The sequence below is a fragment of the Amphibalanus amphitrite genome, unplaced genomic scaffold, assembly GCF_019059575.1.
Source record: "Amphibalanus amphitrite isolate SeventyFive unplaced genomic scaffold, NRLGWU_Aamphi_draft 000107F_arrow, whole genome shotgun sequence".
Taxonomy (NCBI): Eukaryota; Metazoa; Arthropoda; class Thecostraca; order Balanomorpha; family Balanidae; genus Amphibalanus; species Amphibalanus amphitrite.
In genome coordinates, this window is record NW_024881602.1 from 634,454 (window position 1) to 647,456 (window position 13,003).

The 13,003-nt window shown below is 52.7% G+C and overlaps 1 protein-coding gene across 1 annotated transcript in view; it reads right to left on the bottom strand.

Moving 5' to 3' along the window:
• LOC122380822 (roundabout homolog 2-like) overlaps positions 1–13,003 on the bottom strand; it is a 95,659-nt gene that overhangs the window by 19,507 nt on the left and 63,149 nt on the right. The window contains exons 3-4 of the mRNA XM_043364308.1: positions 2,236–2,389; positions 121–254 (exon numbers count right to left, since the gene is read on the bottom strand). Of these exons, the coding sequence (XP_043220243.1) occupies positions 121–254; positions 2,236–2,389 (288 nt within the window). The remainder of the gene's footprint in view (positions 1–120; positions 255–2,235; positions 2,390–13,003) is intronic.

Genomic DNA, 13,003 nt, shown 5'->3' on the forward strand with positions numbered 1-13,003 from the left:
GGAGCAGGGGAAGCAATTCACTTACAAGGAAGCAGCCAATAAAAAGTAAAACAGGGGCAGCTTATCAACAGATTGTTGTTCATTCTCTCTAAGACTGAGCCTTGAGCGACAGGGACTCACCATGAACGGAGAGCAGTGCCGGCGGAGTCTCCCGGTGCATGCCGGCATAGTTGTGCGCCTCGCACGTGTACTTGCCCTCATCCTCAGCACTGGCGCCGTTGATGATCAGGTCTCCCTCTCCGCCAATCTCCAGCCTGGCGAGACAAGATCACCAGGTCAGCAAGGGTCATTCAGAACTCCTCAGAGAACAGGTCACGGGGTTAGATTTGATACGGCAATCGCGGGTCGAGATCTAGTTAAATCAGCGGTCGATTCAGCAGTCGGGTCAGGTTTAGGACGACATCCATCAGGGTCGCCATCCATCAGGTCGGGTCGAGGTCGGGCCGTGATCAGCTCAGGATGCTTGCAATGAAGATCGGCGACGAGACAACCGAGCTGAAAAAGCGCTGATCTGCGGAGCTAGGGTTACCGCTCGGTCCCTGCTTAGCATTCACCTCTGCTCCTTCCACTGCATGGTGCAGTGCACAAGTGACGATCCGGCGGCAGCTCGCCCAGACTTTTAGCGCGCCGAAGCCCCAACCGTCTTAACGACCGTGTTTTCTTCCTGTCAAACTCCACCTCATCACAACCACCTCAAGTGCCTACAAGCTGCCGCGTACACGGCTAGGAGTCTCCTGCACGTCCGCAGCGTCGTTCGATATGTCACGCACGACTTTTGACGACTGGCGGCATCTGCACTTGCCTCGGAGACGAAGTAGCGACAGAGTGGGAGGTTCCGTCGCGCGGTGAGCGGTGCGCTTGTGTGGCGCCTCGCGGTTTGCACGCATCAGCCGAGCTCTTTCACCACCGCCGACGCGCAAAAACCCTGTTTACACCTGCAAGCTTGCGCCCGATGGCGACAGGTCCTCGCAAGAAAACAGGGATGTGACGAGATCTCGAAAACAGATCGCGATCGTGACCTCGTGACTGTCTAACGTGACAGCCTGATCGGACACGATCTATTGCGACAATTAGATGATGATGACATCCAGTCTAGTGATGACACGGATGACGGACGGCACTGTTTCTAGACTACAAACAAGTTCACTGATTTAAGACCATATACAAACAGCGACCACGACGTGTCCTCTAGGTCGTTGTCCTGCGCTGTGACGATCCTTTAGAGAAGAATTGGCGTGCATCGGACCGGGGGATAGGGCGAGACGCTCCCCACGGGGGACGACAGATCGAAGGGTGCCGACGGCGGGCGCCACGCGGCTCGTCAGGCCCGTTCCGCTCGGAAGGACAGTTCTGAATGATGCCGGAATCGGCACCCCACTCGGCGGCTGATCGGCTAAAAGGCGGGGAGCGTCCCCCGCATACTGAACGGGTTAGGGCCCCGCGCTGATGGCTGACGACGTCTGTCGGGGGGAGATACGCGCCACTTGCTCCTCCCCGCACCCCAGCCACGACGGCAGCCCGCTGACGCTTTGTTTGAAGAACTTTGCTCTCGGCGGCAGAACCCCCGGGACGCGGCTGGACCGGCCGTGCTAACTCGCCCTCCCGGCCGGCGACCGACAGCGAGTTTCTCAACTCATTAGCTGAGTTGGAGCCGGCCGGAAGAAGGTGGCGATATTTGTCCGCGAGCGCCCAGCGCGTGCCTTGAAAACATCGCCAAAATACATCCGGCTTCCTCGGCAGTAACGACACTTCAAACACGGACAAACTCACACGGCACGGCGCTGGAACGGCTCGCGAACGGCACGCAGCTCACGACTCGGCCCGACGTCGGTCGCACCTAAATACAGCACGGTATTACGGGGACGGCCGACGTCACAACGTGCCTTCATAACACAGCTGAAGGTTAGCGCGGTAGCGTGTCTGGATCGCTGTGTGGACATTCAGAGTCCGTGTGATGTCAACAGTACACACGCCGCATAAAAATAGCCCTTCTTGCCAGGTGTCCGTCATGAAAACGGGTCTTTTTGTCGCCCCACGCGGCGGGAACACCGACTAGTATGCAGTCATTGTCGCCATTGTTTCGACTGCAGCGGTGAGGCCACACAATCCCTCCCTCCCTCCCCTCCGTCTGCCGCGGCACCGTCCGGGCAGCTCACCTGAGTGCCGCTGCGATTACCCCGCGGCACATTAACCCCGACCGTGGTAATTACGCCGGTAATTAATTACGTTGATTACCTGTCCGTGGTGGAGACGTCCACAATCTTGCCGTTGAGTTTCCAGCGCACTGTGGGCGGCGGGTCGCCCTTGGGAGGCGCGCAGTGTAGCACCGCTCGGTCGCCAGTCGCCACGACCGTGTCCTGTGGGATCGTCTTGAACACGTCGCGAAGAACTGCCGGAGAGAGGGACAACAGCGTCAGGTCACCGCTCAGAGGGCGACAAACAAACACGACAGCGAGGGCGCAGTATGGTAAGAGGCTCCGTATGAGATGGCCGCCGCACGTGTCATGACCGTACTGGGACGACGAGCGAGCGCCGAGCGGAGGGCCCGCTCGGTATTGGCACGGTCGAGGCACAGCCGGGACGAGGCGAACCGTTACGGCAAGGTTGCATCGGGCGGCATTGCGGCAGCCGGTCTCGACCGATACGGTCAGCAACATGACGTGGCGGGGCTGGCGACGGTGAGGCGCCGAGGATCGCACGGGCCAGGGTCACTCGCTCTCGTCGACCTCAAGAACTGACGGGGAGAACACCCAAACCTAGTTCCGTGCCGCCACTGCCACAGACGGGCACCAGTGTCACTAGCCAACGCCATCAGCCGGTAGCACCACCAGCACCACCGTCACCAGGACGAACACGAGCGGCCGAGGCGAATACGGCGCAGTAGCAACGATGGCGCACGCCCCGCGGACCTTGTACGGTCAAAGCCTACAGGGACATTTACATCTACATTGACAGTGTGTCTTGTGCGACTCAATCTGTAACCCGTTCACAGCTAACAGCAGCCTGTTGTTTGGCTCACGACGGAATAACAGATAGGACTGAGAGAGCGCACTTGGGGAGCTGGAGAGGGGCAGGAATAGAGGAGCAGAGAACAGCGGCGCAGCATAAATGGTTAAAAATGATACAGAGGTCGTCTACCTAGAAACATAAACAATAGGATTACATTATTAAAAGAACGTTCAGGCATTTACAATCTATGTACATGTTAATGAAACGGCGACGGGCTCTCGCTTAGAACAGCGCACTTGTTAATATGCAAATGTGAGCTGAACGCCGAACATTTCTTTGACAAAAACTGAACTTACAGGATACAATAGGGCAACTAAAATCCTCTGAAAGGGGTTGTTTGCCATATTAGGTTTTGCAGGTATGAATGGTCCAACTGCACTTCAACCAACTTCAGGTAAATAAACATTTCATTTAATATTGCTGTGTACCAAATTCAAGAAACATTTGAAATAACTGAGAAGGCTGGCTGGACACTGGACGCTAATTTCCATTAATTTATAGCGGTGTTTTAATCAGTTTACAAGTTCGTTTGATGTCGGCATTGACGGCGACAAAGGGATTAATGATAGTTCAAACGCAATCGCAATCTTACGCACGCAAATTCCGACGAAAACCACGACCGATGTCGTACATTAGCCGTCGACCGGGCACTTTGTGTTAATTTCTTATCTGAATTGATTTAATGTGACATACATAACAGAACAATGAATGGCACGGAGTTTGTAACTCGACTGATATTAATGCCCGCATACAATACAGCGAAGCCGGCCTTAGTTTGTTTGCGTCGACCACTTCAGGACCAGAAATAAACGTGTGGTTTATGCATTATGAAGTGTTTTCATACAATAAATCACGTCGCCGGCCCGGTCTTCGCATGTATTTCGCTTGCGTGATCATAAATCAGAGAAATTGATTCGTCGCGTACGCCAGTGCCTGCGGTGTAATCGAAGCAGTAATGACGTAGTATTACGCGCCAGTGGAGCGCTGCTGGGTTTCTGTCGGCTGGATTGAGTGGTCGCTCGACCACACAAAAAAAAACGCCCAATCCATCAAACGTATGGCTTCCCTTGTCGCCACGACAAAGTGAGGAATGCGAGTACGCGACAAAAGAATCTCTCCCCTCCAGCCCACCAGGAATACTGTTCAGTCCTCACATCCCACATACACATATATCTCCCTGTCTATCTGTCCCCCACCGAAACCGGCGCGCGTCGCGGTGCGTCCTCCCGAATAAATGATATTCAAAGCGGCAAAAACAGCTCCCCATCTGCATACCGCGAGCTCGGTGGCCCGTACACGACCGGGTCGACCCGAAAACAATGCTCCAGCGCGCGCCGCCGCCGCCGCCGACGCGGTGCGGCGCCGGCACACCCCCCGGCACCGACCCTGCCGTCGTCGCCGACACCGTCCAGCGTCGCCGGCGACGTCGGCAGTCGTAAATCACGTTTTATCGGGCGTAATATTCGCGGCGCCACCGGCCACCTTCCGGCAAGGGTCGCGATTCGCTCTGGTGCCCGGGCGAGCCGCCTGAAAATGAAGCCATCAGTCCATGGACACGGATGGGCGACGGCGGGGCAGCGGCTCTGTGTGCTGGTGGTGTCCCGGATTTAGGCGTAAGGTGGCTCTATGCCGGGGCGGCTTGGTGCCACGTGGTAAGGTGAGCTAGTGAAAGAGGTGGCTATTTAGTGATTCAGTATCCTATACCCTAGCATTCCATTGTGATCTATGTGCCTGGGAATCGGGCATTAAATCGGCAGTTGGGCATGTGAAATATAAAAACAAATACTAAAAAATAAAGACGACAAAACATATTTTCCAGCCAGCATCGGTATATCGTCTCTGCTTTCCAGTTCCTTCTGCAGCCAAAGCTGCAATTGAGCCCAATGCACCCCACACCACACAGGAAACCGAAGGGTGCACACAGTCCTCTCCAATACGGGAAGCAGGCGTGAGCCGACTGCAGTTATATGGCCACAGCCAATGACGGCGGAAACACTGCCCCCCGCACGCGGCACGCTCCGCTGGGGGCGGCGGCGGCGGCGGCGCGGCGTCACTACAGGCAGCACGTGTCGGTTTATTGACGTCCGGTCGTATAGTGGACGTGGTGACCGGTGGTGATGGTTGGCTGGCGTCTGTCGTACCCTGACCGCTGCCGGGCACGGAACAGCTGCGACCCCTGCCCTCAGCGTGTGCCTTCAGCACCGCAACAGGAACTGAAGGGGGCATTGATGGTGGTCTGTGCAAATTTCCTATACATATAGTCGCAGTCGGTTTGTTTCTTTCAGGCAAGCATGCCCCCTCGCAGATACATATGTAATCAGGTCAATCATTCCTCAATAATTGTTAAACTCCATCTTTTTATGTTTGTTTTTAACCATCTTGGCATCCTTATTGTTTCCCTATCACACCCGTTTATTTGTATCTCCAGTTCAAAACATCGTTCGTTAGAATGGTAGAAACACATCTCCCCTAACAGCACGTGTCAAACGTACCCAGCAATTTCTCTAAGGACCGACAGAGATGCCGCCGGCCGCACATATCACCTCTCGATGGCGGTACGCTAATGGTGTCGTAAATTGACAGATGCCATTCCGACCCAGTCTCAGTGGCCCCGGGGGTTGCACTCCCGCCCACCCGCCATCGAACACCATCGAATGGCGTCGACCGCCCCGCAGTGTGCCGTCCGTCCACGCTTCACGGTCCGCGAGCGACGATATTATTGTTCTCTGTCTCCCCAGTCGATCGATTAGCAGTTATAACGGCAGAAGGCCATTTAAACGTCGCAGCCAGAGACGCATGTGCGCCAACTCCCCCCGACTGCTGACAGCCCGACGTGCAGTGTGTTTGAGTGTTAACGCGGCGACAAAATATTCAGACGCCCGCGGAAATTAGATAGGAAAACGAGCAGGGTGAATAAAGGACAAAGGGACACTAAAGAGGAAATAAAAATGACATAGAAACGGAACGAAAGAAAGCAACTGGAAAAGTGGTCGCATATGGTGACAAAGAAAGGGAGATGCTATAAAACAAAAGCGGGACGGAGAGGTGAGAACTAGCGCGGGTAGGGGAGGGATGAAATAAGAGAGCGGCTGAACTATAGGGGAGAGCCGGAGGGCCTGGGAGGAGGACTCGTCATCGTGTGACTCTGACCGCGCCAGAGTGTGTCTGTGTTTACAGAAGACTGAGCCTTTCCGAGAGTCGCCAGCCGCCATCAGCGAACACTCCGCCAGTCCACTCACTTAACGACAAAATAACAATTTTATGTCTCCTCAAAGTCGTCCCCCATCCGGCTTTACGGCCCCTCGCCCCTCCAAAAGGCCGTAAATAAAAATTAGCAGGGCAGACACAGCCAGGGTATAGAATAACACATTGTGAGGAACATTGTGCAGTTTTGAACATTTTTCGTCGGTTTGACAGCTTGATAAGAAAACTTAATCGGGGTTAGAGCTTAATGAACGTTCTCCGAGCGTTAATGTGACATGAATTGGATGATGGAATATACAACCGGAAAAGTTTTAAAGAACTGCTTGAGGTGATGGAATTAATGGCATTAAGAAGTAAAATTCATATTATAGTCCGTCGTAAACTGCAGAGCTAAGAACATGTGACGTTAGAGACGTGGCACAGTACCTAAGTTATAACAGGCGTATAAAGAACCAATTTCGGCTCAGAACCTCAGCCGCAAAAAAGCATTGGTAGCTCATGAATAAAAGGCGTCTAAGATCCATACGACGAATGAAAATAATTATTTGTGACAGAAGAAATATTTAAGAAAACATTTCAATTTTCTGAGAGTAAATTGAATTGGAGCATTCGTGAGATGTCGCACCACGCATGTCCTACCGAACTTCCCAAAGGAAATAAAAACAATAACACAACGGCATATGAAATGTTCGTAAAATACTGCTTTACGGTTCATCATGATTCGTTGCAAATACTCCTACATGTCTTCATTTTATTGGAATTAGATCAGCACGACAGAAGCGGAGCCTGTCACTCATTACATAGACTAATCCGCGATGATAACCTATTCGCGACAGTTTATGGTCACTCATTACACCAAATTTCACCACAAATGAACTCGTCACATTTGACCACTGGCGGTCGCAGGGGGGGGGGGGCCACGGGGGCCATGGCCCCCCCTTTGGTGCTGAAAGGTGGGGCCATACTATCTTTTGGCCCCACCTTTCAGATCGAACAAAAGTCCTAGAAAAGCTTTTCGTATGTTTCATTTTCTTTCTTGCGCCATCAAAGGACGTAAATTTCACTCATGAGTGGGCTCAGTTTCGCATTCTGTCAATTTGGCGGTCAGCGTCGCTGGCACCGGTTCACGAGTATGGCCGGATCTTATATGGAATATCAGCGTGGGTTTACTTGAGGCTCTCGTAGGCCCAGCATTCAGCAATGGCTGGCATGAGACCCTCTTCGGCAGTGGCGGGTGGGCCCTGCTAAAGGAGATTGGCTCCAAGACACTAAAGTAAGACCTCATGGGTTGGTGCTGTGCACCTCAGAAGCCCGGTGGTGACGCCGTATGCCGGCTTGGTTTCTTAAAGGGACCCTCCCACCTTCAAAAAAGTTAATGAATTGGCATGAAAGTGATGTCCCTTGGTTCAGAAAGAGCGAAAACGAATATCTACCAAATTTCACCGAAAAATATTCACTGGTTTTCAAGATATTAGGCTTTTACTTTTGTTTACTTTTTGGGATCTCCCCTGTTACTAGCGACTTTATTTGGAAGCAATAATTTGGCAGCCTTAAAGTGCGGCAGACGTTGCGCGCAAAGCAGCGTATACCACCACGTGTTAACGATGGTTTTAGTCTAAGATTTAAAAATCGTTAGATCTCCGCTGACGTCACAAATTCTAAGGGGGCATTCCAATGCATTAGCCCCTTAGAATCCGAAAACTGCAAGTTTGAAATTCCATATCTTCGAATTAAAGCATTTTTCGATGTTGTGAGTGCCCAAACCGGTATTTGCAGGCCATGGCCACCAATTTGGCTATCTCAACTCAAAACTAATGTTAAGGTGGGAGTGTCCCTTTAAGGATTAGCGTGGGACCTCCGGGGCCTGCATAGAGTTTGCATGAGCTAGTATGTAATCTCAGAGGCATGTGTGTAATGTGTACACAGTGGCGGTCGCGGGGGCCGGGGGGGGGCATCAGGGCCATGCCCCCAAAGGTCAATAAAGGGGGCCATCATATCATTTGCCCCCCCCCCTCAAGCAACCAATGGGCCCCCATATAGGTGTATGGGGCCCTGGCAATTATTCGATCGTCACGAGGCTAAAAAAACCCACGCCCAGCTATTAATATAGCTCCCACACCGGTCTTTGAACGTCCTACACTGACCTCTGAGGGAACTTCAGTGGCGGTCAAGCGCCCACGTTGACCGCTAAGAGCCTACATCAACCTCTGAGGCCCCACATCTGGCCTATGAGGGCCCCTAACCGGCGTCTGAGGGTCTCACACCGGTCTCTGGTGGCCTTATTTCTGTCTCTGGTGTCCCAAGACGAACCTTTAGGTGCCAATAAGGGCCCCGCACTGGCTGCTGAAGACCCGATGCCGGCCTCTAAGGGTCTGCATTGGCCTCTGAGGAGGGCCCATCTTGGCCTTTGAGGGCCCTCTGCTGGCCTCTGGGGTCCAATGACGGCTCATGCCGGTCTTTTAGGGCCCCACGCTGACCTCTGAGGGCCCATGCTGGCCTGTAATGAGTAAGGACCCACATTAGCCTCTGAGAGCCCAACTCGGTCTCTGATGGTCTCAAACTACTGGCCTTTGTAGTTTGCAGGCCCTGTACTGGTCTCTGAGGGCCCTAAACTAGCCTCTACATGAAAACATACATGGGTGGGTTTCTGAAGATCAGAGGGCTCACGCAGTCTCCGGCACAGCCTTACGTTGGTCCTGATCGAGATTGCTTTACGTCCTGATGGTCCCGCGCTGATTCCCTCATATTTCGAGGTCGGGACCCCATGAGCCGGTGTGGGTCCTGGGGCTGGCAGAGACTGATGAAGTCCTTAGGGCTCAGGGCCAGTCTTTTTAGCAGTAGGACTAGGCAGGTTGATTGAGCCCCAACAGAGCCGTTGCGAAGCCCCGCAGGAGTCGCGCGCGGCCCTCAGATGCCAATTCTGAAAGCTCGGAACCTGTGGGGGTCTCCAGAGGCCGGTGTACCTACTCTCTCCCGCCGCCACACAACTAGGTACCTATATGGGTAAATGTCATAGTCTAAAAATGCTCTCTGGGTTTCACATGCTTGTTCAAAGCAAGAGGTATCTGTACTTTTTAGCAAGATGTATCTGTACTTTTCCTAATTGTTTTATAGTGGTAAGGTCATGAATCCGCGTGCCTGACCTTCCAGTATACCTATGATACACCGATCCGTCGTCATGGACGGTGCAGCGGCCCGACCGGTGGGCACACCGTGAGACGGTAAATGGAACTGGTGATTTTGCCTTAAATTGAGCTCAAAGATTTCACGCAATAATGAGATGGATGAAGCATAAGTAATGCCAACTGTGCGGCGCCTCGTGGACGTAAAAAAATTGCCGATCACCCCCCCCCCCCCTCCCGGTGACGGATAAATGTTATGTCCCGCGAGTGTGACTTTGACCCCCCCCCCCCCTTTTGCTAGCGGCTGCGACCGCCAGTGCATTTGACGTCACGTAATACGTTTTCACACGGCTCCGCAGAAACCCTCATGGCCGACAGACATTCCTACATATGAAACACTTGCCAGTGGCGTAGAAAAACGCCTCAGAGCCGTCACCGGCGCACACAGCCGCTATTTGAGTTCGGAAGTGGCCAAAATGCGATAACTCGTTAACCAGTTGACATTTTGCCAAGCAATTTTTATTGTATGTGAAGTCAACCGTAAGGTCACATATGGGAACGTATGAGCATCCATGCTGATACACCATTGCCGTAAAAAATATTTTCGCTCGTAATCCGCGGATGACGGGTATAGATCCCATAACGTGGGTGACTCGGGAGGGGATTCTGCATAGCTTCCCTGCTGTCTTCGAAACTACTCGTTCAATACTAAAAGTTCAAACGGCTTCTGATAGGAATAGCTGACAAACGAAACCTAACTTTGTCACAAAAGGTCATGGAAAGGTCATGGGTCACAAAAGGTCATGGAAAAGGTCATGGAAGGAAATGTATACATTTTTAAGGTCATGCGACACATCCTTAATGGTCCATTTCGGCAAAAGCATCTAAAAATGATGTCATCTGGGTCGTCCGATTCGAAACTATTTCCATTCGACAAATGAAGGTAAGGTCACGGCGAGGTCAGAAAGGCCAAATTTTAAAGTTGAACATTCTCAACAAAAAAGATGTGCATCGGATGCAATTTGAGCTCTGGAACACGATGATGCTATTCGTTTTGGTTTTTGATGTCAAGAACGTACTGAAATTACCTTTGCAATATCGAAAATTGTGACTAACCGACTACGGTAAAATGCAAAAGCCGATAACATTGCCATTTCTGAAGATATCTGACTGAAACTTTCCAAAAGCAATGCAAATGTTACATACAAAAGCCAATAAGGTTCATTCTGGTCGATGGCTGCTCCCCAAAACTCTGAATGTTATCAACCATATCGGACATTCTTACGATGTTCTGTTGGCTGGATGTCTTTTTGCTTTATTGAATTTGATCAGACTACATTCAGTTAAGACGACGTACATTTATTGGTCACCAGAAAGTATACCCACAAGTCAATCGACAATCGACAACCAACAAATGCAATCGACACGAGCGTCGAGCACCCCTCAGCACAAGCAACTGCCGGGAGCGATTAGACGGACCGCGCTCCTCTCTCGCAGCTGATTGGTCAGCTGCCGAACCGTACGGACGTCAGCTGCACGGCCGCCGCCCGGCCGACCTGATCGGGGTCGGCCGGGCGGCGACCTAGCGTCACTAAAACTGCAATAACTTTTGCCGGCAGTGTGATGCCGACCTAATTTTTTCAGCAAATGAATCACAATTGTACGGTAAATGTTATGGACGTTGTCTCGATGTGAAGCACGCTGTGCGTTTTTTGGTAGGCCTATGTAAATATTGAAATCCTCAAGCCCTTCTGCTTTGTGCAAGTGTGCAACAATTAGCTTACAATAACTGAGTGGGAAGTTTTTTAGATGCACTTTTGTTACCAATGGATTCCGCACATTTTCCCCTTTCAGCTGATATCTTACTTACGCATGTTCAAGCAAAGAATATGACAGGAGACTCGTCAACATTTACATGAAAATCGCAGCACAAGTTCGGTCTCACGGAGCAAAACAAAACGGTGTACTTTGGGAGCCCACCAATCTGTGCCAGAATGAGTAATATTTTTTTCTGGATGAGATTTTATACAGTCTGATCAATTTACGACCAGAAAATGTGAGAAAATCACGCTTTAAAATTTGTCGAAAATTAGGGTATTGGCCACTTCTGAACCCGGATAGCGGCTGTGTGCGGCGCGGCGGCGGCGGTAGTGGCGGCCCACCCGGGGTGGCCGGCGCGGCGGTCCTCATCACTGGTCCTGTCGCTCCGACCCCGGCCTCCCGCGCCCCAAGCCGGCGGCGGTCGGCTGCTCCGGTTACGCCTTCTTTGGCACGACAAATCCCCACCAATGGACCGCGTCGGGGCCATGGCAAACGTTCCCACGGGGCCGGATTATTCGGCCGTCGGCGCCGGCGGGGAGGGGATGTCAGAGCGTCGCGGCGGACGCAGGCCGCGCCGTCGCGGACGTCGTGGAAGCGTCGCCAGGCCGCGCTCCGCACTGGCTCGTAAACCGGCGGCAGAGGTGGCAGTAACGAGCGACCTAAGATGTTACAGAAATGTCCGGCCGACTTTACAGGCTCGTAACTCGCAGCCGGCCAGATGACGAATCCGCGTGCGCTAGGAACGCAGTATCCGCAGCGTGCAGCGTCACCGCAGTGTTCCAGCGAATGGTCTGAGGCGTGCGGTCAACCCCACCCAGCCCCGCTGCTCAACCCTCGCCAGCCGAGCCGTTCCAGTCGTAAGCCGCGCGGTAGGTCGTGTGCAATGGCCGCCACTAAATTTAGCGGCGATGAAGCTTTTCTGAAATTACGCGCCCACTACGGTGCATAATTCAACTGAATGCTTTCAGCATTTCTGCGTCAGGTGCCGCGCACCATACGGCACCAGCGCCGTCAAACACGGTCGTTACAGCGCCGCGGTCGTTCTCCGGCGCACCCGGGGCTCATAATTCCCATTGTTTTTTAGCAGGACGACCAACGGTCAGGGGTGTCCGGCAGCTTCGCCGCAATAATCCCTCTATCCGATCAATACAATCTCATTCAATCAGTTGAATCGAATGCCGCGAGACCTGAAGACAGCCGCCAAGTGTCTGCAAAATAACGGCAAAAATGTCAGCCGGCGCCCTTGGTTTCTGGTTGACAAGCTTCATTCATTTTTTTCTGCCGCATACCGTTAGCCACAATGAAACTGTCAGTCTGTACGATGGATATCAGTGTCAGAAGCGTGACGAATCTCAGGCATGTGTTGGACATTGAGTTTGCGTTAGGAACATGGCAGCGCCGAAGGGGGTCTGTCTTACCTGGCGCTCAGAAGTGGACAGGTCAGGGGGTGGGCTCCAGCGCTACGCCGGCCGGCACGGGACGCGTCACGGGCGCGCGAGTTCGTTGAGTTTTTTGTTCACCTACCCACCGGGTGGCCCGCACAGCGCGTTTTGATTGGCGGGGCGCCGTCAGTTACCCCAGCGGGACGCGGCGAATTCGGCGCAGAATCCCGCCGAGCCCTAATTGAGCTGCGCCGTGTTTAGACCATATCTGCCGCCGATGTGCGTCACGATAGCCGCAGTACCGCAGCTACACCAGCGCCATCGTAAAACAACGAATAAATAAACTCACGGGGATCGTGTTTTGCGTCTGATTTCTGCGTGCAACTTTGCATGAAGTAGAAATCTGGCACGATGTGCCGTGGCTCGTGCGCAGTCATAGGAAGATGGAGGAGTGTGGAGGAGCGT